Source organism: Cyprinodon variegatus, unplaced genomic scaffold, assembly GCF_000732505.1.
Source record: "Cyprinodon variegatus isolate N-32 unplaced genomic scaffold, C_variegatus-1.0 Scaffold890, whole genome shotgun sequence".
Taxonomy (NCBI): Eukaryota; Metazoa; Chordata; class Actinopteri; order Cyprinodontiformes; family Cyprinodontidae; genus Cyprinodon; species Cyprinodon variegatus.
Genome location: NW_015151343.1, coordinates 125,740 through 148,277, shown reverse-complemented (window position 1 = coordinate 148,277; position 22,538 = coordinate 125,740). Strand labels below are relative to the sequence as shown.

The window sequence follows — 22,538 nt, the reverse complement described above, 5'->3', positions numbered from 1 at the left end:
TATGAACAAAATGCTGACTGAGTGAAATCCATCGATCTCTGTTTATTTAACTAGGGAGAATAGTTGAATACTTTTTTCCCCACTACAAGACACAACTTAAAGTTGAGTAAAATGCTTTGAAATAACCTTGAAAAAAAGACTGTGCTTTAAGAAAGTCCAATATGGCTGAATTAAAATATTTCTGTAAAATCCTCCACAGCATTGTAGAGAAACTACCAGTTACCTTAAACACTTTATGGAAGTTATCTCCCTAATTGGCAGAACCATTAGAATCGTAAATCATTTGCTTCTTCAGAGAGGACTGTTCTGAAAGCTTAAAAGTTTCATGATCTGAAGTATAACACCAATTCAAAAAAACATAAACAAATGAAATCAATGAGGAGGCATCATGAGTTGGATCCATCCATAGAAGGTCTTTTCAGTCTTAAATAAAACCACAGATGTTTGTTGTCATGATTGGATTGACTTTATTTGTAAGGCACCAGAAGTCCTTCCTTACTGCAGAACAACTCATATTAGTCATAGTAATTTTTTGTTGCACTTTTTTTTTTTTGGTTCAAATGAAGCTAAGCTTTCAAACACAAAACATGTTTTTTTCTGCCAAAGTACACAGTTTTTGTTTTGCATTATACACAAAATAAGTATTTAAAAAAAGACATTTACAGAGCTCAGAATGCAAACTATGATTCAATCTATGAGGGCAGAAAGTCAGGGAGGAAAAGGAAGACCGAGGATGAACAAAAGTAGACAGAGGTCAAAAAGGTGAATGTTCTGCAGTTTTCCCCTCAGGTGTCACATCGCTTTTGTAACTGAACACCACAAGTATCATCCAAGACATACAAGAGAAGATGCAGCCATATACACATAAAGCTTTCTATGTATAACTGTATAGAGAGGTGAGCACCTCTAACTACTTGTACAAATACATAGTTTCATTTGTTTATAACACAGGCTTTGTAGTTCTCCCTCTAGGTTATATTGAGTACAATTCAAAATGAACAGAAACAAAAAATCAAGTGCATTGATCACAAAGTTTCTTAAAAAAAAAAAAAAAAAGGTATCTCCACTAGAACAAAATCAATGTTCCCCGCAGACATGCACCGATGTGTTTCGCTTTCTGTCTAAACATCTGCGCATCACTACAAGTGCAGGATGTAGCTAGATACAAGCAACATGTGAGGAGAACTTGCTGCAAGCTTAATTCACAAGCATGAAAAGCCATTTCAGTTGGTTTATCACTGACTACCAGATCTGTACACCTGTTTATACACAACGTGTTATGTATATACATAGATATACAAAAGCAGGTTAGATTTAACCTATCAAATGTTTACCTTTAAAGCATTTCTGACTTTGCTGGGTTTATTTAAATCTCCCATGTTCATGTAAATAATAAATTTTCATTGTTACGACTGCATCAAACATCAAGAGAGTCACTGTTTTTGTCAGCAAAACTTTTAGCTATAAAAATGTGCTAATCTTACCAGAAACCATCCTGTGGCTTCTGCAAAGAGTGGAGATATAGTAACTGCTCGTGCTATTGAGCTACGAGAACAAAAAGAAGCATTTCTGCAGAACTTAAACTAAACTGAAATAACTGGGATTCTTGTCTCTTTATTAACTGGATCCAGCAAAGGTGAAGGGCCTTTGCAATCGTTCAGAAGTGGATGAAATGTGCTGGTATTTAACTCTTAAAAATCCTTTGGGAGAAAAAAAAGGATTCATAACTGCAGAGTGTGCATGACTATAACAGGTTGTAACACCAACACTGCATTCAGGCAGAGCTCAAATCAGTACTTTGTTAAAAAAAAAAAAAAAAAAATGATGTAAATCATTAATGATAAATGACTTTTAAAAAAAAATTAACCCATTTTTAATCTGCCAATTCAAATGAAAAAAAATATATATTTTAATAAGGGTAAACCTTATTTAAATAAAAATAACCTGCTTGTCTGACTGTGCACTGCCTTAAAACATCATTGATAAAAACATCTACTAATAAGGATTCCGTCTTTTTGAATTTACATCTGTCATAAACTCCAGGCCATTTGTTTTGACAAGAAACATTTAGTTGGAATATCCGGATTTGCAATTTAGAAAGGTTGCAAAGGATCAATACTATATGTTGTTAAAGTATCAGTTGGAAATGGTACAAAAAGTCCATAATAGCATCACATGTACACCAAAGAAAGGCTTCAACAATTTTAGAAAACATGCAAAAACAGCAGATACATCTCAAACATTGTTTCTGTATTCTGGAACAGGTCAGATTTCCAAGAAGTCAACAGCAACATGCGCCAAGTGATTAAGAAATATAGTTACTAAAGTAAACACCATGAAGTATGGACAGAAACTCTCAAAGACAAGTTGGAAACTTTCAACTTCTCCACAAAAATAAAATTCTGGCTTAAAAATTGAAATCTTGCTTCATCATCCAAAGACCACCTTACTAAGAGTGTATCAGAGGTGGTGGCAGCATCATGCTCTGGGTATTTTTAATCTTTCTTAGGTAAGCTCATTGAAATTTTGAACTGTTTAACATACCAGTGACTTTCAAGTCAAAACCTGAAGATAAAATAGGACTTTTTCTTCAGCGCCCCAGTAGGTCCAACCAATCGTCCAAAGAACTTCAGCAAAGTAGAGGCAAATATCACAGTGTTTAAATCTGACTTACTAAAACATTCCCTTAAAGAAGAATAAATGCTGGAATGGATTCAAATGATGCTTTAACGAAGGGTGGACACTTATTCTACCAGGTTACTGCATCTGTGTACCTAAACATTTTTGTCACAATCAGGAAAAAAATACTGAAATGATTAATCAGAAACTAAATAGGTTGATGGCAGAAAAATTATCATTTTGACAGGTGTCTCCATCCGAATGTTGTCCAACAGATGCACATGATGGATTAGGAAGGGTTGGCTTTACTGCTTGTAATAAAGAATATTAATGAAATTGGTAAATTGCAACAGAATATTTTAATGTTATGAAAAGCTTTCTACTGAAAGATATCTTTAAATGACAAAAGCCCAAAGATATTTATCTTCTCATATCATGACTGCATTAACAGTCAGTAAACGTGTCTATTGTTTATGTAGATTTTATAACAAAATATATGCAAACCAAGGATTTTCAGACCAAAGGTTTGAGCTGACCAAAGAGATGAAAATTCAGTTCAGTGCCAACCTAAAAACTTTAGAATAAATCAGCTATCCCAATGAGATACCGCCTGCTTACTGCTGTCCTCGTTTCCCACTAAAGCCTGAACCTAGCATGGACTGCCCTCTGCTGTCAAACACACACCAACCTCCCTCTTCAGGGTCTGCTCTGATGGAAGCTGACAGCAGATAAATGAGGTTTTAGGTATTTTTGTTCCAGTTTTAATTATCGTAGCATGAGATATGCAAAAAAAGCAACATGGAGAATAAATCTGATGTGCCAGAAAATGGGTACATTATTTTTAAATGGTTTCTTCAAATTTGAATTCAGCCAACTTTCTTTATAGTTCGCAGGACTTCTGTTTGTATTTTTGACTATTCCTGCTAAAAATATTATTTCATAGCATGACACCAACACCACTTTACATAAAAGTGCTACAAGGTGTTTATAGCTTTCATAATCTAATCCCTGCTTTAACTCCATGTTGACCATTCCCTAAAATCACTTTTGATCTTAATGCAGTCATGGTGGTGTGTGTAGCTCATTAATATCAGTTGATCAAGAACCAAATCAGCTGATAAAAGATCTTATTCCAAGCAATTTGATACCATTAAATGGGTCCCCAACACTTCCTACTTAACCCTTTGGTCTTTCTGATGCTGTTGGTTTGTTTGCCAAGAATCTCTTAGTCTTAAAGACCCAAGCGGACTTTGCTTACCAGTCAAGTGTTTTTTGTTTTTTTAAGGTAAAAGGTGTGCACTGGATTTTATTCGGGGGTATTAAGTGTCACGAGAGCTGAACACAAAGGCACAATACATACCTTTTCAAATGATGATTTGAAAAAAATAAAAAAATAAACCAGTTATGCAACATTTTTCTTCTACCAATTGTGACATACTTCTTTGAATCTCTCAGATGGACTGGGAGATTACCAACCAAATGTGATACTTTTCTTTTTACCCCTGAAAATACTAAAATACACTGATATATGTGGCTGTGACATGGAAAGACGCAACGAAGTTCAAGAGATGTTCAGAGATATTTTTATATGTTCTCTCGTATATCAGGATACCACAAAATAAAACAACTGCAGGAAGTTTTTCTTAAAAAAAAAAAAAGATAAAAGTTACATATTACAAAACACCAGCAATGATTAGCTAGTAGGTTTTTGGACGATACACAAATATTAGGAAATGCCGCAATATAGGTTTAAACTGTAGTTTTAAACTGCCCACCCCCTTCTGTGACAATCAAATTAAACTCAGTCCACATCAACCTTAGAACCAATCCATGCAATCTAAAAATTCCATAATATTGACCCACTTCATCATATTGATAATGTTGATCTTGTTTTAAGAGCCTGGACTTTGTGTTTTAGTGTTTATCAGGGAGTCCTAGTGTTTACCAGCTTCCCTGTTTCAACATTAACTGAGTGATTTAGTTGGACATATGGATAAGATCTGCTAAACAAGAACCAGTGCAGAGCAGCAGCAACAGGTTACAATGCAGTGTACTAAAGTAGAACAAAAAACAACCAGAAAGTGGAAAAAAAAAATAAAAAATGAGGGATCCAAAATCCTAAAGGATGGTATGTCCTAAATGAAAAGGAAAAATGCACTTTAAACAAACAAAAAGACTTAAAAAGTAACGATTGATGTAATTTTTATTTTTGTAATATGAGTGCCAAAGCTTTTCCCAGAGTGGGATAGGTTAGGGCTTTAAAGCTGGAACTGCATTCAAAAGATAGAACCTTGTGTTGGGTAAGGTCAAAAAGGAAGAAACCAGGGGGGGGGGGCTGCAGGGACAGATCTAGGTATTCATGTCTCTGTGATAAAAGAGCTGGATGGAGACAGAATCTAATCAGACTTGTCGCCGTCCTCCTCACGGTGGCTGTCTACGCCGTCACGAGAAGCCTTCTCCTCCTTGGCCAGCTGGGCCTGGGAGGCCAGCAGAGAAGACAGTGAGAAGAGACCGGAGGAAGTGGTGACGGCTGGGAGTGTTGGCTGGCTCAGGCCCAGAGGCAGGGGGGTCATGGGCAGGGCCAGGCCCTGAAGCTGGGACAGCTGGTGAGCCTGGAGCTGCTGCTGCAAGGAACACAAGCAGACTAGTTAGGGCCAACACAGAACAACAGGAACATGCTGGCTACCAAAAACAATTCATGCTGAAGCTTATGGAGAATCCTGTTATTTCCTGAGGTAACATGTTGATATTCTAGGATTTATAATATAATGCAACATAACCTCTGGTTATCTGAGCAGCTTTTAATAAAACCATCTAAAACACTGAACAAGTGTAGCAGCAGGGCACAGAAAACAAAAGAACACCATTAACACAGTTTTATTTATAGACAAACCTCCAAGCCTGTGTATTTTAATTAGTCTAAAGAGGCCGGGACCATGTGACACATTCAGTGTGCTCTTTTCATCAGTTCCCTCTAAACTTTCAACATCAGCTTCTTGTGGTCCAGTTCCAGTTTATATGGAGACTGCCGTGAACTTACCTTCTATTAGTTTATTCAAAAAGGACAAAATGAAGCCTTTAAACAGCAAGCAGTCCTGAGCAAACAGGTACTGTTCAGGTCATAAACAGAGAAAACAAACACTAATTGTAAGGCACATCCTTTTTTTTTTTTCTTTTTTCCAACTTAGCACTTTTTGCTCTAGTTACGATTCTTGAGCAAGTCTACTGAGCAGAGGGATCATACTGATAATCACCATACAGTTGGGGGGGGTTAAATGCTAATAAGTCATCTAAAATGGTAAAATAATCTACAACAGTCTTAGGTGCTCCTTATTTCATTGTATTTTGGTACAAAGAAACAATATTAAAATATCACAGAGTGGCCTTGACCAACATCTTTCAAACTTTCTGAAGTTTTTATTTAAGTTTCTAGTTTTTATTTAAGTGCATTTTCACTTTCCTGCAATTTACCTGGCCAAATATAAGGAATGTTCATTAACCAGGCTGATTAATTTCAACTCATCAATCATTAAATATATACAATTCATCTCAAACAGCAAGGATGAACTTGTGCCATGTTCACATAGAACCTCCCAAAGAACAAAACATTAAATGGGATCTTGAGGCACTTTGTTCACTTCAGCTGAACCCAAACAGTTAAACTGTGAAATTGGATTTAGCACCAACAGATGGACCTAAAAGTACTAAAACTGTGAACTGAAGCATCATGCCAACTGTCAAAGACATGACTTTCAGACATGACTCCTATGCTGTAGATTTTGCTTTAAAGGAAGCTCTCCTTTAGTACTTTCTTTTTTAAGCACCTACATCATCTTCAGAAAGACAAGAAAGAAAGTGAACAAACATTCAGCTGAAGTCCAAAAAATGTTTGAAATATCTTTAGGATATAATTATCCTGGAACATTTCTATATGAAATTATGTCTATTCCAGGTTGACTCTGAACGTATATAGACAGCAATTTTTAACATTATATCTTAATACAAACAGCCAAGTAGTCAAAAATATATTTTTTAAAATTTCTGTATAACATATTTAACCTTACAGCATCAAACATTCTAAGCAGTTTTTTTTTGCATGATTCCGCTTCTATTCTGACTACCTAGGAGATCAGCTCCTAATCTTTGCTGAAATATTTCCTCCACATATTCTCGATGAATCAGGCCTCTGTCTGGGTATATTCAAAACATTAACATTAATAAAAAAAAATAAAATAAAATGATTACTTTTACCCTAAATCTGCTGGGGCTATAGATACTATAAACAATATAATTCCCCCCTGGTAAAATCCTCTTAAGAAGATTATTAAACCAAAACAGTGTCTTCAATAAGAGGCTCTCCAGATGTGGTGCAAGACAGACTGTTACAGGAGACCCTTCCTGCCTACAGCTATCAACACCTATAACAACTTATTGAAAAGATGCCCATGAGTTACTGCAACACTTATCTCTTTGGGATTCATACTTTTTTTTTTTTTTTATTGAATAAAAAGTCATAAAAAAATACTAACAACTTTACAGCAACCTTCCAAGCTCTAAGTCTATGTTCAGAATGCAGCTGTTAACTAGAAGCTAAGAGGCTAAGCACTTCTAGCATTTATTATCATGCTGCTGAGTTGGAAAGAGTATACATTTATTTATTTATTTATTTTTTGAATAATAGAAAAATGTGATCAAATAAAAGGGCAATAGACACAAGGAAAATCAATAATCATTTACACTTCTCTAGTCAGAATCCCACTCCTGAGTGGGACTGAGCGACTGGAGCGCCTTACCCTAATGATGGAGTTCATCTCTGGAGGGGTGACCTGCTTGGCCCGCTCTATGGCTGCCAGGACCTGCTGCTGGTGCTGCAGACAGAGTTTGTATTGATGTGGTGGGGTGGGCGGGAGGGGGAGCGAAGAAAGTAAGACAGACAATAACAGACAGAGAGGAACAACAGGAAGGCCAGTTTAGGGGGAGAAAGAGGTGAAAAGGTGAGATCAATATCAACTGTCCCAACAGACTCCCTGACAACCCTCCATGGTGATGCACTTCCCCCTCTGGACATTTAGCTATTCATCCAGCCATATATACACACACAAACATGCACACAGCCACAAAAAGCCTAGTGTGACACTGGTGAATGAATGGTTGACTGGTGTGCTATAATAGGTGGAGGTCAACCCCCTGGTGGGCAGATAAGAGCATGGCTTATCTGAATCACAACCATTTATTATACAGACACGTACACACACAAAGACAGGAGGGGAGGGGGAATGAGAAGGGGGGCAGACAGCGGAGGAATGGAGGAAAGTCGAGAAGTGGAGGGGGGGTTAAAAATAAGGTTAGGGAAGGGAGGACTGGGAGGAAGGTTACAGATTAAATATGGCAGGGGAGAGCCGAGGTGAGGAGGCTAGGGCAGGCTGAGAGGGAGTGTGAGGTGGAAGTGAACACAGGCAGCCAAAGATGATGAATGACGGGAGGAGAAAAGTGGGATGCTGAGTGAGGGGTCGCAGAGGTGGGGAGGTAATGAGGCGGGGATGAGGGTGATCTCATTCCAGGATGTAAGGAATATTTCAGTGGGTCAGAGGGCTGCTGATGACTGTCTCCGTGTGTTGGTGAGGTGTGTGAGTGTGATAGAGAGATGCTGCTTACCTCCTGAGACAGGTAGGGGAGGACTTGTGCACAGATCCCATTCAGTCTCTTTACTATTTCAGCCTGGAGAGGAAAAAAGGAAGATTATTATTGTCTTTTTGCAGAAGCATAAAAATCTATGAAGATTCCAGCTGCATGTTAAGACCAATTGCTTCACATCTGCCTAAAGTTTCAATATAAATGGCAAATTTAGACTCTGGATTGTTGCTGGTGCAAGTTCTAGATAAATCCAGTCCAATTAGACCCATTAGTCCTCCATGATGATGAACACAGAATCACAATCAGTGTTTCACCATCCATCCATCCATCCATCCATCCATCCATCCATCCATCCATCCATCCATCCATCCGCTTTAAATTAGGGTGCTTCTAGGTGAGGAAGGGCTCAACAACTATAAAACGGGCTTCTCTTTAGTTACCTGAGTTTTTGTTGATGGTATTTTGACACCATGACATTCAAAGCAGACACAAGCAAACTAGGGAGATTACTTCCCCTTTATCTGCTTTAATTTCAGTTCCTACTTCTTGCTCATGCTAGTTTACCATCACTGTCATAACCAAAGGTGGATTTTTGGTTCCTTATAGGTGTTTCAGTACTCTGCTAGGTCAGACATAAATCTTACTTCAATGGTAACATAGATACACATGCACTAAAGGACTCTTGGCTAAAAGCCTGGATAAACTACAAAACTAAACAGAAATAGGGTAGAACAGAAAGCAAAACAACAAAAGACCTTTAACATGCCTTCAGGTTTAGAGCACATAAAGAAGCAGAGAGTGGTTTTAAAATGGCCAATAGAAGTTAAGAGGACAAAGGCAGACCAGAGGACAAAGTAGTGGAATCTGAAAGAGGAGGAAAACTGTGACTTCCAGAGAAGAGTCGAGACAGAATCTGGGTGGCAACGATGCACCTCCATGACTGGACAACTATAGTTAACACATTAGGGAGAAAGAAAGGAGAGTTCTCCATATATATTTTCTAGAAGGAAAGTTGACAGAGAGACTTGGTGGTAAAACAAGGAAGCACAGAGGTGAGCTCAGAGGACATCAGCTAGGAAGAAGTGGGACACTGAGAACTGCAGGGAGCTGCCAGTCAGGTTTCTCACCAGTGTATCTTAGCATAGAGGGAAGCTACATTCAAAATTGTCCTCTCTACGCAAAAATGTAGCCTGCTACGCTTTGTACACATATCAGCCCTTTGACTGACATCTAGGCTCCTGCCCCAGGGCTCTGTCCAGCATATTTTAGCATAAACACTGGTTATGCTGAAGCTGTCAGTGACATTGAAATCAAGCTGATATATAGACTATCAAGGAGCATGAAGGCCGCAGTTTTTAAAGACATTAACTTCCCTATTTGCACAACTCTTTATACTGTCATTAAAAAGCCCTAAAAACTGATAGGACCAAGTCACAGTAGGAATAATGTCCTAAAACATGCTGAATAGTAATTGTAGAACTGCGGAGATTAGGGAAAATCAGGGGGAAAAGGGTTTGTTAAGCCATCCGTCCAACCAATTAGAACGCCATAAACATGCTGCAGATTAAAAATCAAGAAACTATGAAACAGCAGCTGAAGGCAATCCCTATTTTTAAGTGAAATTCATATTTAGGTACACCTGTGGAATTAAGTCTAAAGAAATTTAAATTTTCTCTAAAGAAAATTCATATATTTTTGCAATATTGTCCAAATACTTGATTACTTGATTGTGAGTGACTTTTAGCTGTCTTGATCCTGCGTGTTGAACACAGTAAAACAAAAAATACCAGCAATCAATCATTTCTTCTCCTGATTAAATGGAAATTGCTTCAGAGTAAAGACGGACACACAGGAAACATTTGACATGATCTTCCCAAACATGGAGAAATATCCACAGCATCTCACATCTACGAATACAGAAGACATGTCTAAATCCATTCATTCACCTCATTAATTAAATTGCATGTACTCAAGCCTCTCCTCAGAACTCTTGGAAATGTGGGCAATTAGACACATGAACACAAAATAACATTCGCAGACGCAGGCACACACCGACCCTTTCACCTCCAGCACATCCCCCCATCCTTCTTCAATGAAGGTTTATTATCACGTTTGGTTGGTAATCACCCAATCCGTCTGAGATATGCAAAGCAGCAGTAATTGTGTTAGAGCTTAATTCATAGCGGGATGAGGAGAGATGGGGGCCTCCTAGCAATCATTAGGCATGCAGAGCACAGCTCCCCATCAAGCGCTCGATTCCTATCCCGCTCGTCATTACACGTACAATCTCCCCCACATCTCTAAAACGTCTCTTTAAATCGTCTCTGCGGGACTCTCTCTGTGCCATCTTCGGAGCTTCCTCTTTTCAGCGCCCTTTGTACTCCCTAGATTTTTGTTGTTTTTTTTTCCCTGCTATGCTTCTGTTTTCTTGCCTCATCGATTCCCTCAGGCCTCTCCTTCATATATTTCTCTCCGACTGCTGCTTTCTCTTGAATTGCATCTTTTTAGTGTTCCTTTAGCTCTATTAGAGCATTTAATTACTGAGAAGGCTTTGTTCTGAGATAAGAAAAGATAAAACAATGTGTCTTCTGCAGTTTTATAGCAACTCATAACTGGACAATTTGTCATAAATTATTTTTCTCCTTACATGGTAACGGTTGTTGGATCTGCTTCTGTCATTCACTGAGGTTTCAGTCATTTTAAATGACTTAATCTTTAGTCATTTTGAAGCTGAAGAGGAGAAAAACAATATGCTGAAGCTGATCTAAAAAGTGTTTAAAGGAAATGAGTAAGACAGCCATGACATTTGTAACACTAAACAGACTTCCGCTGTTTTCTGGTTTCATCTTCAGAAAACCTTCAATATTTGAAGCATGTGGAACCCCTTCCAGCCAGATGGAAATAGATAAGTCATCTATTTTCATCATCATCATTCTAAAATGGAAACTCAAAATGATCCCTCCTCTGCTATTCTAAATACCAGAGCTAAATTCAAAACAGATGCATGTCACTAAATTCTTTATGAAAGAGATTTTTAAATTTACAGCATTTCAGGAGGCATTACCGTACTGTACTTCAAATAAGTATTGCAGACCTTTACCAACATGGTTTTATACAATAAAAAAGAAAATATTTAATGTTTTAAAACATTCAAAGTAAATCTTAAGGTCCACTTTACACCATTTCAAAGTCTGCATGGTTCTTAAACGCTTACTCAGGTAAAATTCCGAATGTGGAGAGTTGCTGTTGTTGCAGAGGATGTTGCTCTGCCTCTGAGATCAAGACATCACAGCAATATTTGTAAGAAAACTAAGTAATTCCCTGCTTATCTTGGGTTCTCACCACTAGCAGAAAGGTTTAAGAAATTACAAATTGTGTAATAAAGTATGATAAACAGAAGTGAAAGGGTGCACTTTTCTAGAAATCCACTGCAAATGAACTAAAAAACAAAAATGCAACAAGCCACACTAATAACTAAAATGTAAGTTACTGTAAAGCATAGTGGACCCCATCATCATCCAAAACAGAACATAACGGTTAACTATCTCACATGTCTATTTCTCGGATCCAGCAATGTGGCAAGAGCGTACAGGGGTTTGGCTCCACACTGCTGGATGGTTTGTGAACAGCTTGTAGTAGGGTTGTTTTCATTGTTCTAATGTCCTTAGCCAATATGCGCTTGAGCACTGTGATGGCTGGAATAAATACGCAACTGGGTAATGTTTAAAATGTCCCACAATCTTCCAGCAGCGTGCGCAATGGTATCACTCACACTCTGTGACAGTCCCTCACCGACTACTGGCTGCAGGGTATGAAGCAAAGCAGCCCAAGCTGCACACTCCCACAGTGTTCATGGCTTATTTAATGTTACTGATGATAAACCTTATGTGAACTTTTGTCAATGAAATTAGCTACAGATCAAGCTTTTCCTTTATAGCAGCCAAAATAATCTCCAAGGTTAGCCTGATAAACCAGACTAAATGTGAGATTAAATGTGTAATTTAGTCTGGCCCCAATGAATGAGACATTGGAAGATTGTTGATGAGAACAACCTGTTGTTTTTCAAACCGCTGTCTGTGCCTATTGGCCAACGCTCTGACCAATAAGTGCAACTAATTGACTGTGACGTAGTAAGCACAACAGAAAGCTGGTGGGGGAGTATAAACAAACAGCCTGTCGGTAAAACGTTGAATACTTCCTTCTCAAAAATTAATGAGCGTAGAGACTCTTTCTGCTCAGGTTTCAATGAAAACCCAAAGTCTAATCTTTCCAAAACTGATTCCAAAGCAGAGTCAAAAATCGCCATCAGAGCCAGCGGTGCTTCATACACAACTATGCTGAGAGAGGACCGCTGCAGACAGTCTGCGGTTCGCCCTGGCTGCCCTTAGCCTCGGAGGTCCGCTGGTTGCCACGGTCCTCTCAACTATGGAAATAGTTTTTTAAATGATGCATTAAATCGGTAAATGGACAATATGGTGAAGCTTTAAAGTATAATAGTCTCGCCTCAAATGATCTTAAAACTTACTTCTATTAAACATCAGCAACTGAAAAGAGAACTTAATTTTCAATGGAGCGTTCCATTGAAAGCTGCTGCTGCTGCTGCAGTGCAGGCTACTGTTCAATAGTTGCTGCCATCTTCCTTGTTGTGTTTTCTCCAGCGTCGCGCAGCTTTGTTGCCACGCCCTCACAACCCTGCCCACTATGCATCCAGGAATTTTTAAGACTTAAGACTTTTTAATTCCACTTGAAATAAAAATTTAAGACCAAATCCACAAGAAACACAAGAAAAACCCGCTTGCTACAACTTAACCAAAGGCTTTATTTAAACATAAACCACTGCACCAATGTTTCAAATTTTGAAAAGCTTCCCATACAGGAAGAAAGCTGAAAACACACAAATGACAGATATATTTTAACAATTATTTAACTGAATTCACAAACTTTGTTTTAGAAGGGAACCAAACGAATCAGTTTTAAAGCCACAACATAACCAGTGCCAAGTCTTTTTTGCAGCTATTTTTCCTTGCATCGTTTTCTTAGTATGTTTGATTTGGTGATAAGTGTAGGCGTTGCAGAGACAAGGGTGGAACAAAACCGAGAAATACCGGCTGTTTCTCAGTAACTCCATTTTGACGCTTTGAGTTTCGCGCTTCGCATGTGCGACTCCACTGCCTTAATTCCCATCGTTCCGAGCTTGAATCGCTTCTTGGACAAAATACACTGTGCCTCATGTATGTTCCCCGGTTTTAGCCATGGAGAAAACTCTTGGCTGGAGCCAATTTTCGTTACATGTACACTTGCTCATATTTTCCAGACAAAAAGTAAATAGCGCATCTACCAAATGTCCCGGCTGCAGCAACACTTTTATTGGTTCCGCTATCGGGGCGAAACCAATAATGGCAAACCATTTTTTTTTTTTTTTTTTTGATTACAAAAATAAATCGTAATAAAAATAATCCTATTTATGTTTTAAAAATTAAGACCAACGAAAGACTAATTTAAGACATTTTAATACCAATTAAGGCCTTCATTTTATTTTGAAGAATTCAATGCCTTTTAAGACTTTTTAAGGACCCGCGGGAACCCTGCACACCCTTCTCTTCGATATACGTTGCAACTTTATTGTACAGTTCAGGGCAGAGCGGTCTCAGAAAAAATATTTTAGAGATGGTTAGCTGTGTCTTGGTTCAAGATGTTCAAGTAGGCAATAGAATCCTTTAGTATCAACAACAGAGAATTGCTGCAAATCCAAAATAAACCTCATAACCTTCTCTGTTATGTCTGTTCCCTAAATGCAGCCGGTCAGCAGCTTCTCCCATCTGTGCAATGCTTCCACCAAAGTTATCTGCTTTGTTATAGTAGCCGGCTACACTCCAAGCTTGGGATGCTATTTCGGATGGTGCTTTTGAAGGTGTTAATGTAAGTTTCAGGTTTTGAATTTATTTATCTTTATCACAACCTTCTCTATTTTTGTGCTTGAACTGTAACAAAAGAGCAGACCTGGTCTGGTGCTTGCACCATGTTGCTGTGTTTCTTTAAAATCACCAGCTGCTGTGCGTGATGACGGCGCAGAGCACTGCTGACGTCAACATCAAATTGTAGTAAACAAAAACACTTAAATTTTATTGCCGCGTATGATATTAACAAAAAGACAAAAAATATATATATATACATATTTTTGAAAAGCTGGTTCAGTGTAATTCATGTGATATCCGATTCAGCTAATTAGTCAATATCGCAGTCATTACTGAGTATCGGATCAGTGCATCTCTAGTCTAAACCCTGGAACAATCAAATATAATAAAATAAATGTCTGTCTCATTCATTGAAATGGAAAAAAGAAACACAGGCAGAGAAAGATTTCTATCAAAGTTCCAGTTTAATTTCTAGCTCAACTCGACCTATTCTCTCCAAAAAGAAAATGTTCAAAGGAAACAGAGCAAAAAAAGCAAAAAGTCTGGAGAGGCATATTTTGAATTGAGAAGTGATTGAGAGGGCGCAACTCCAGACAACGCACAATGTATGAGAAAGAAAGAAAAGGAGAGAAATAGAGATGGAGGTGGAGAGAGGAGAATGAGGAGGAGGAGAGAGGGGAGACTGGCTCTGCACAATAGGCCCAGACATGAATGCTCCTCGACACTCGTTTCCACACATCCCCTTCAATTTCAACGCTCTAATGGAACTAGCCATTCGCTGCACCCACTCTCACTGGGCACAAAGAAACTACGCACACAGACACACACCTAAACAGGGAAACACATACACAATAACACTCAGATATTTTTGAACACGTGCCAGAAATACACATAAATTGAAGCACCGATTAAAGAGGACACCCTTTCAAAAACACGCATGCAAGCTAAAACTTGTACTTGTAGCAACATCCCACACATCCATTTAAAATTTTAATTTAGAGATAGCCAATGCAAAACCACAAGAACAAATAGACAATTTCACATGCACAAAGTGACTAATGGACACATGCACAAACACACAAGAAAAGCTTGACCCAACTTGTGCTTGTGAATTCTAGCCAAGACATTGGACACAGCTCTGCTTGCTAGTGTGCATGGGTGTGTATGAGACCAGCATGCACCAGTTTCCATCTTAGGCTTCCAGCATCTGAGTTTGTGAAGATGCATAAATGTGAAGCTCTTTAAATCATGGAAGCTGCTACTTTCTCCGTGTGTGTGAGTCCATTTGTCAAAACGTGCTGGATTCTGCCAATAAGCTTGTCAGTGTGCTCAATCAGTCATAGGGATTGTGTCTGTTTGTGTTTGTGTGTGCAGCTGGAGACGAGGTCACTGATAAGGGCTGGCCCTTTGGAGGCCCATCACTCACTCCCACCTACAGGTTGAGCATAAATTACTCCTCCAGTTGGGGCCGAATAAACCGATGCATGAACATCATCTTCTTTTTCCTTCCAGCCTAAATCAGGCTTCATCCACAGTTTTAAAAGGTGTGGACACTCATACCAGGTACAAGGAAAGCAAGTCATTCTGTAACACCATAGCCACAACTTTAATGCAAAAGCACAGTTAAATTCAAAATAAACTCACCTGTTTGTGCATCTCAATATTGAGCCCATAGGACATCTCGTAGTACTAAAGAGGAAATGAGAAATAAAAAAAAGGAAAAAGCTATGAAGTTCACAAGCAATAATCAGGTAATCTTTTGAGCACATCAAGCTATAGTTTCTGGAGTTTAAAAACAATTTGATGCAACAACTAAGTGCTCAAATAAATTAGGCTGATAGGCATTGACAGTGAACATGTTTAAAGTTTAAACTGCAGAGCAGTTGTTATAATTAATAATATCCATAATAGCCCCTCTTCCAAGGAGAGCCCCGGGATTTAAAGTCACAGGATTTCTATTTCCCAAGTAATGGAAATGCCTTCTAATTCTTCAGCATAATTTTCTAATACCTTAAAGTAAGCCTTAGAGAAACTGCACTACACCTTCAGTCCAACAGGTGGTGGTAATAAGTGGTGGAGGTAATAAGCAACTAGTTCTCCCTTTACCTCCTCCTTCCATCCCTAAGCTTAAAAAGTCTGACAGCATCTGGCAACACATTATGACTGCATGCTTCCTTTTGAAATAACCAATAAGAACAGATTAACACAGTTATTTATTTTATTAGTTATCTTTTTTATTATAAGTTAAATCTCAGCTCAATCAAAAAACCTGTTCAGTCAAAATGTCATTTAATCAAGTAAATCCACATGTAAAAGCAATGAATATCTTGACTTTATAATTTTAAGCATATATTCATATTCACTAGAAGTTGCAGAAGAATCCCCACAAGCCAATAGACACCCAACTCGTAATCTCCACATGCATGTTGTCAGCATGCAAATGTGAAAACTAAGGGAAACTATGTATATTTATACACATGTATATAAAGGGAAAATAGATTCAGACCAAAAACTCAGTCTAAGGATTAAGATAAATTTACCTTTGTTTCTACAATAAGAAGTGAAAGTACTTTGTCAGGTCATTACCAAGATATATTTTCTATGGCAAATAAGTTTATAATACCTACATTAACCTAAAACTTTATAACACATACCTTTTGAACGCTTTAAAGTGGGCATACACTTCGATTTCTTTGCCTTTTTTGGGAGGATTTCATAGTCGTGTGAAATAGTTGTTTTTTTTGGGGGGGGGGGGATTGAGCCCAATTAGAGCTTCATGGTGTATCCTGTGTAGTGTAATATACAGGGGGTAATGAGGGACTCTCACAAACACCTTCCAATCGGTAATCACACCGTCAAATGAAAATCAACTGTATCCTGCTGCTGAAGCAGAGCTACGAGCACAGATTACCTCTACCTATCTTTCCTACCTCCATCTCGCGCATTCAGCATGGAAATGCTACCAAGGCTTTAAAATCCCCAGGCTTTAGAGTGGCAGTGAAATAGGCTAATGGTTGTACTGGCACATTTGGTATGTTAGGTTATAAGAATGCCATAAAGGATATGCATGCTTGTACCAGTTTTTCTGGGGGAAAAAACTTGCAGAAAAGAAAGTCTGTATTCATATTCTTAAATATAATACCTAATGTTGGTGCCTTTGGTTGAAATAACCTCAATTGGAGTATTCATGCAGCTATTTCATAGCCAATAACATCACCACTCCACAGCATCTCAAGAGGACAAGTATGACGATGGTCCATCGGTTTAGTTTTGATGATAATTTTGTGTTTTTGGAGACCTTTTTTATTTACATTTTTGAGTCTACTTTTAGGTTAAAGCTGCTTTGGAAGCAGGATGGGTATGTTGGCAGCTGTTTTGAATATCCTTCACCCGAACACCTGTACTGCACTTAGGAATTATTTTGAGATATCTTTAAAGCTACTACAGCTTTGTTTCTTCAGGTCTGTGGAAAGACTTAACATCTTCAATGTGGCTGTGTAACAATGTTCTAAACAAGGCAGCAGATGTGATGTACCGATTTGCAGTTTCAGACGCTTTAAGTTGGGAAAAATTTGGAGTATCCAAATGTATTCCTTCACAGAAAAAATTTTACCATGTATTTTTATACAAATTAAAATTCTTGGTATTATTCAAATATGTATTACATATCCATACACCAAGCTATTTTTAAAACAGTTTTATTTTTTCATACACATCTCTTGATAGTATTGCCAAGGGAATCAAAATCCTGACAGGAATGACATCACTGTAAAATACGTAACATACATCATTATACAGAAAATATATAATCAAAAGATATGTCACCATAAAAGGTTCTATACAGAACAGGACTTGTTTCAAATCTTTATGTTCAACATAAAAAAATTAAATACTACAAGCATATTTAGAGGAGAAAAAAGGAGTTGAGAAACAAAAGCAGGCAGCAGAAAAAGAGCCTCTTTTGTGTGAAACTGTATGTGCGTTCAGTGTTAATGAGAGGGCCACCTTCCAGGCGTCAACCCTGTTAATCACCCACTCTGTCTGCAGGGGTCTGCTTATGTCACTGGAAAACAAACAACACACTTCCTTCTCTCATGCAGACACACACACACTGATGTACCTCAATTGCCCTTTCACACGTGCACCATTGTCGTTTTCTGTGCAATCTCATGCTGACAGGGTCTTGTGTACCAATGCAAGTACACACACACTGATCTCAATACACACCCACACAGAGACACACTGTATTCTGCGTAGCTGCCCACGCGGAAGCTCCCTAAAGTAATTACAGCACTGGGGAAATGGAGGTGCTGCCATTGGATGGGGGAGTGGGGCAACCTGATATGCTATTAGAGGAGGAGAGGGGAGGTCGCCTTGGGGATACAAGAATGGGCCTGCCACTGATGGATTGAAGGGGTGTTTGGGTGGCATTCTGAAATATTGCATTTCCAGTTTCATTTCTATATAAACAGTTGGAGCTAGGAATTAGGAAGATGGTTCAGGACAGATCTGTATCCAAAAACTGTCTTAACCAACAACACGTTCTGTTTAAAGTTCTGATCCATCCCCAAAGCAAGATAAACGTTTTAGATCCTGCAAAGACAGAAATGCTGCAGGAAGCAAACGTTATCCAGCCATAGCTCTTGGATTCCACAAAGTGGGAGCGTGCGTGCGTCCCATCCACTCCCTCCCTACCTGTTTACAGTGGTCAACATGTTCAACTAGTAAAAAAAAAGCACATATGTTACTTTCCCATTTAAATTAACTTTGGGATCAATAAAGTATAAAGTAAGTAAAGATTTTACGTGCACAGATTCAGATTTGATGGTGGCAGAGGCTATGCATACAAAGCATAAATGGGCTTTTAAGCATAATTTTAATCCAGAGTAAAAAAGAAAAAGAAGAAAAGTCAGGGTAATTTTCTTCGGTTTGGCTGAAGTCACATTTAAGCTGTCTAAAGGCTGAAAATGTTTCATCAATAATAAATGACCAATAATTACTGATCGTACAAGGTAGAACAGAATACACAAACCATCTTTTTTGTGGCTATGTGCTGTATGGAAGACTGATAATGAGTACTGTGCAATAAACTGTATGTACTCATGTGTGCTTAAGAGACACAGCAAATGCATCTGCATTTTGTGTCTCTGTTGGCCTGCTGATGATGGAGGGATCAGCGCAGCAGCAAAGATTAGACAAGATTAAAGCTAGTCGGAGGATCAATTAGAGGCAAAACATCAGATGGCAACACAGCTATGGCTAGCAACAATGAGATTAGCCCGGAGGTGGAGCAGAGAGCAAGCAAGCACATCTCGGTTTGTGAGTAAACCTGTTTGTGTCTGGGTGTGTGTGCGGCGAGACAAAGACGGGAGGAGATGTACTCAGGGGAAATGAAAGGATTTGATGAGAAATGACTAACCCTCAATTAGATACACATTTTACCCTGAAAATTACAAGCACTGACCAGTGACGTAAATAGAAGTGATTATTTCATTCCAACAGTCTTCCACAGAGCGGTGGAAACAGTATAAGGCTATAAGTGAACACTTGGTATTGGATGTTTGGTAAAGGGATAAATACAGTGAAAATATGCTAATTTGGAAAAGTCTAACCCGTGTCTGTAAAAACAGGAATATATGCTGCAGCTCTAGTGAAAAGTCGTTCCTAAATGGAAAGACGGCCATCAGCAGTTGCCAAAGCAAGGGATACTAGTGAACCAGAAAATCAATGATTGATACTATTTAATAATTGAAGTCTAGACCAAGGAAAATTATTTCCCATCTATAATCTAAGCCATTATGTGGTAAAGTGATTGGCTCCAACTGGAAGGAGTTTGAAGCAGGTAAACCAAGGTTTCAAAAAGTTCAAATTTTAAGTCAACTAAAAATATTTCAACCATACTGCTTAGTGGGGGGGGGGTCAATTTGGCGATATATTGTGATTTTCAGTTGCCCAATATATTATTGAACTTTCAGTTCCTAATATCGATTAAAAAAATATTTACCTAAAATCAATGAGGGGAAAATGGGCTACCTCTGCACCTACCCTGCACCACCTCTAAGAGTAGATAGTTCCTTAGAGCCCTTTTGTTTTGCTGGGCAGCTCCATTTTCCAAAACTTGCTTTTTTTCCATCAATACATTTCATTTTGATAGTTGGGGAAAATATTGCAATAAATATACAGCGATATTGCAATATCATGATATCGTATTGTGACCCAAGTATTGTTACATGTATTGTATCGCAACACACATGCCAATACTCACCCCTAGTGTTCAGCCTGTTTTAAGTCCCCTTAAGGAAGTCTTACACAAGAACAGCTTTATTCCAAATGGTGTTAAATCAAATAATTTTCAAAAATTCTACACAAAATACCACTTTATAAAAATGTGGGGGGGGAAAGTTTTGAGATTGTTGTAGATTTAATAAGATTAAGAACCTGTGAAATTATACTTAGGGTGATGTGCTAAAGTGTCTGTTTCCACTGGTCATCCTTGAGATGTTTCTACTGCTGAAATGAAGTCTGTTTAAGCTATAGAAATATCTCAAGACAATGATTTTTTGCCATTATTAGCATAACTACTAATAAATAATACATTAAGTAAAATTATTCATTGCATGGCCAGGTTGGAGTTGAAAGGCTTAACATTTCAGCCTTTTCATTTTCTCCTTTTTCCCCCCAACATTTTGTTTATGTTCAACCAGAAGGGGAGAAAATTTCACACATGTAAACAGATGATAGCTTATCCTCACCTAACTTTTGAAGAAACTGAAGCGTTAAAATGCCTTTGAAATACCTCAATCATCTAAGATTTAGACTATGGGAGGCTTAAAACCATAAGTAGCATCAGCCAACTTTAGCTAATATCAGGGCTCATCAACATCCTTAGACAATTCCCTCTAAAACAAGCTTCTGTATTTTGACTAAAAAATTTGCAAAGATTGTTCGATGGTAAACTTGCATATTAAATATTAGATAAACAAGAACAACTGCTTTGATTCTCAGGGCAATTAACACTCCTGGTTTTTTCCAGGGATTGGTAAGAGTGAGAAAAGTCAAATCTTCAGAGCAGTTTGCTGCTAAACAGAGATGTTCAGACCCGGCCTAACATTGTCATGCAGTTACAAAACAATGTTTCTAGGGCAGTATTGCTCCAGTGTTGCACAAAGCTCAAAGAAAAAGGAAAAAGTCTGTCTCATGGCATTTCTGTTTCCATCTCTGTCTTCAAATTTATTTGTGTGCCTCCACCTCTTCATTATTTCATATAGCCCAGCGAGACCTTTTCAAACCATTTCATCCCTGGAGACGGTTTTTAGAATGTCGTCTTTAATCTCAGAATATTGCAAAAGTTAGACATATCTTTTCCAGGGGCGATGCTCTTCTTCTCAAATGTACTGCTATTTCTTCACATTCTCTTTGCTAACTTTTGCTGCAATGACCCAGCACACATATTCACTGCAAGCCAACTGCTCCAGGGTCAAGATAAACCATAGTGAGATCAATATTTCTAACTGGGCCAGGTTACTGTTCTTTGTTCTGTTTCAGGGTCCGGGATGGGTTCACATGGTATGATCCATTTCAGAAAGGCTGCTCTGGGATTGTAAAAAAGCAGTCCAAATGTTTCATGTGAAAGTAACATCAGCTACCAGGTAAACCATAATGAAGGAAAGGAGGGGCTGTGTCTGTAGAGCTAAGTGGTAAAGCTGGGTCCATAATTTGGCAAGTTGTTTTGTTTTTGACCCAAATAGGTTTCTTCACAAGCTTCATTCTTAGCACCCACTTTTCACCCGCTTTGAGTCTTACAGACTTAGACAAATTTTATTGTAATTTTGTATACACACAATTAACACAGAACAAAATTTTGTTTTGTACAGCTTTCATAACATTTCCATTCCTTAATTCCTCTGCAAATATGCAGAGTTTCATTAATGAGGTTACAGGCTTGGGACACGCGGCGCTGGGAGGACTTCATGATAGGAGTCAGTAAGATAGGCTGGTAATCATTGAGTGAGGTGACCTGAGGCTTTTCTGAGACCTTCAGACTTAAAGCATGCTGGCACTATGGATTGTTCAAGTGAGGTATTAAAACTGTCTGTGAGACGACAGTGGGGTGCCAATTAGGGGTGTAAATAATAATCGTTTTGTATCGATGCATCGATCCAACAGCCAACGATCCGATGCATCGACACGTCCGCAAGAGAATCGATTCATGTTTTTTTTTTTCCTCCTGTCTATTTTTATCAATTTGCTCCTGGGAGTAATTCTCCCTCCCGTGCTGCGGTGGCGCTAAAGCCATTTTGCCCTCCTACCTCACTTCCTGGTTATACTCCTACAGCAGTGTGTTGCAGTAAGCTTGACACAGACATTTTT

At 38.4% G+C, this 22,538-nt stretch overlaps 1 protein-coding gene across 2 annotated transcripts in view; it reads right to left on the bottom strand.

The window, feature by feature from the left end:
• Positions 1-1,865: 1,865 nt before the first annotated feature.
• Positions 1,866-22,538, bottom strand: part of aes (amino-terminal enhancer of split) — a 49,453-nt gene continuing 28,780 nt past the window's right edge. Inside the window, exons 4-7 of one of the 2 annotated variants that reach the window (XM_015397836.1) lie at positions 15,813-15,857; positions 8,275-8,337; positions 7,413-7,487; positions 1,866-5,243 (exon numbers count right to left, since the gene is read on the bottom strand). In XM_015397836.1, the coding sequence (XP_015253322.1) occupies positions 5,016-5,243; positions 7,413-7,487; positions 8,275-8,337; positions 15,813-15,857 (411 nt within the window). In that variant the 3' untranslated portion in view covers positions 1,866-5,015. The remainder of the gene's footprint in view (positions 5,244-7,412; positions 7,488-8,274; positions 8,338-15,812; positions 15,858-22,538) is intronic. The other variant, XM_015397837.1, reaches the window with a different exon arrangement.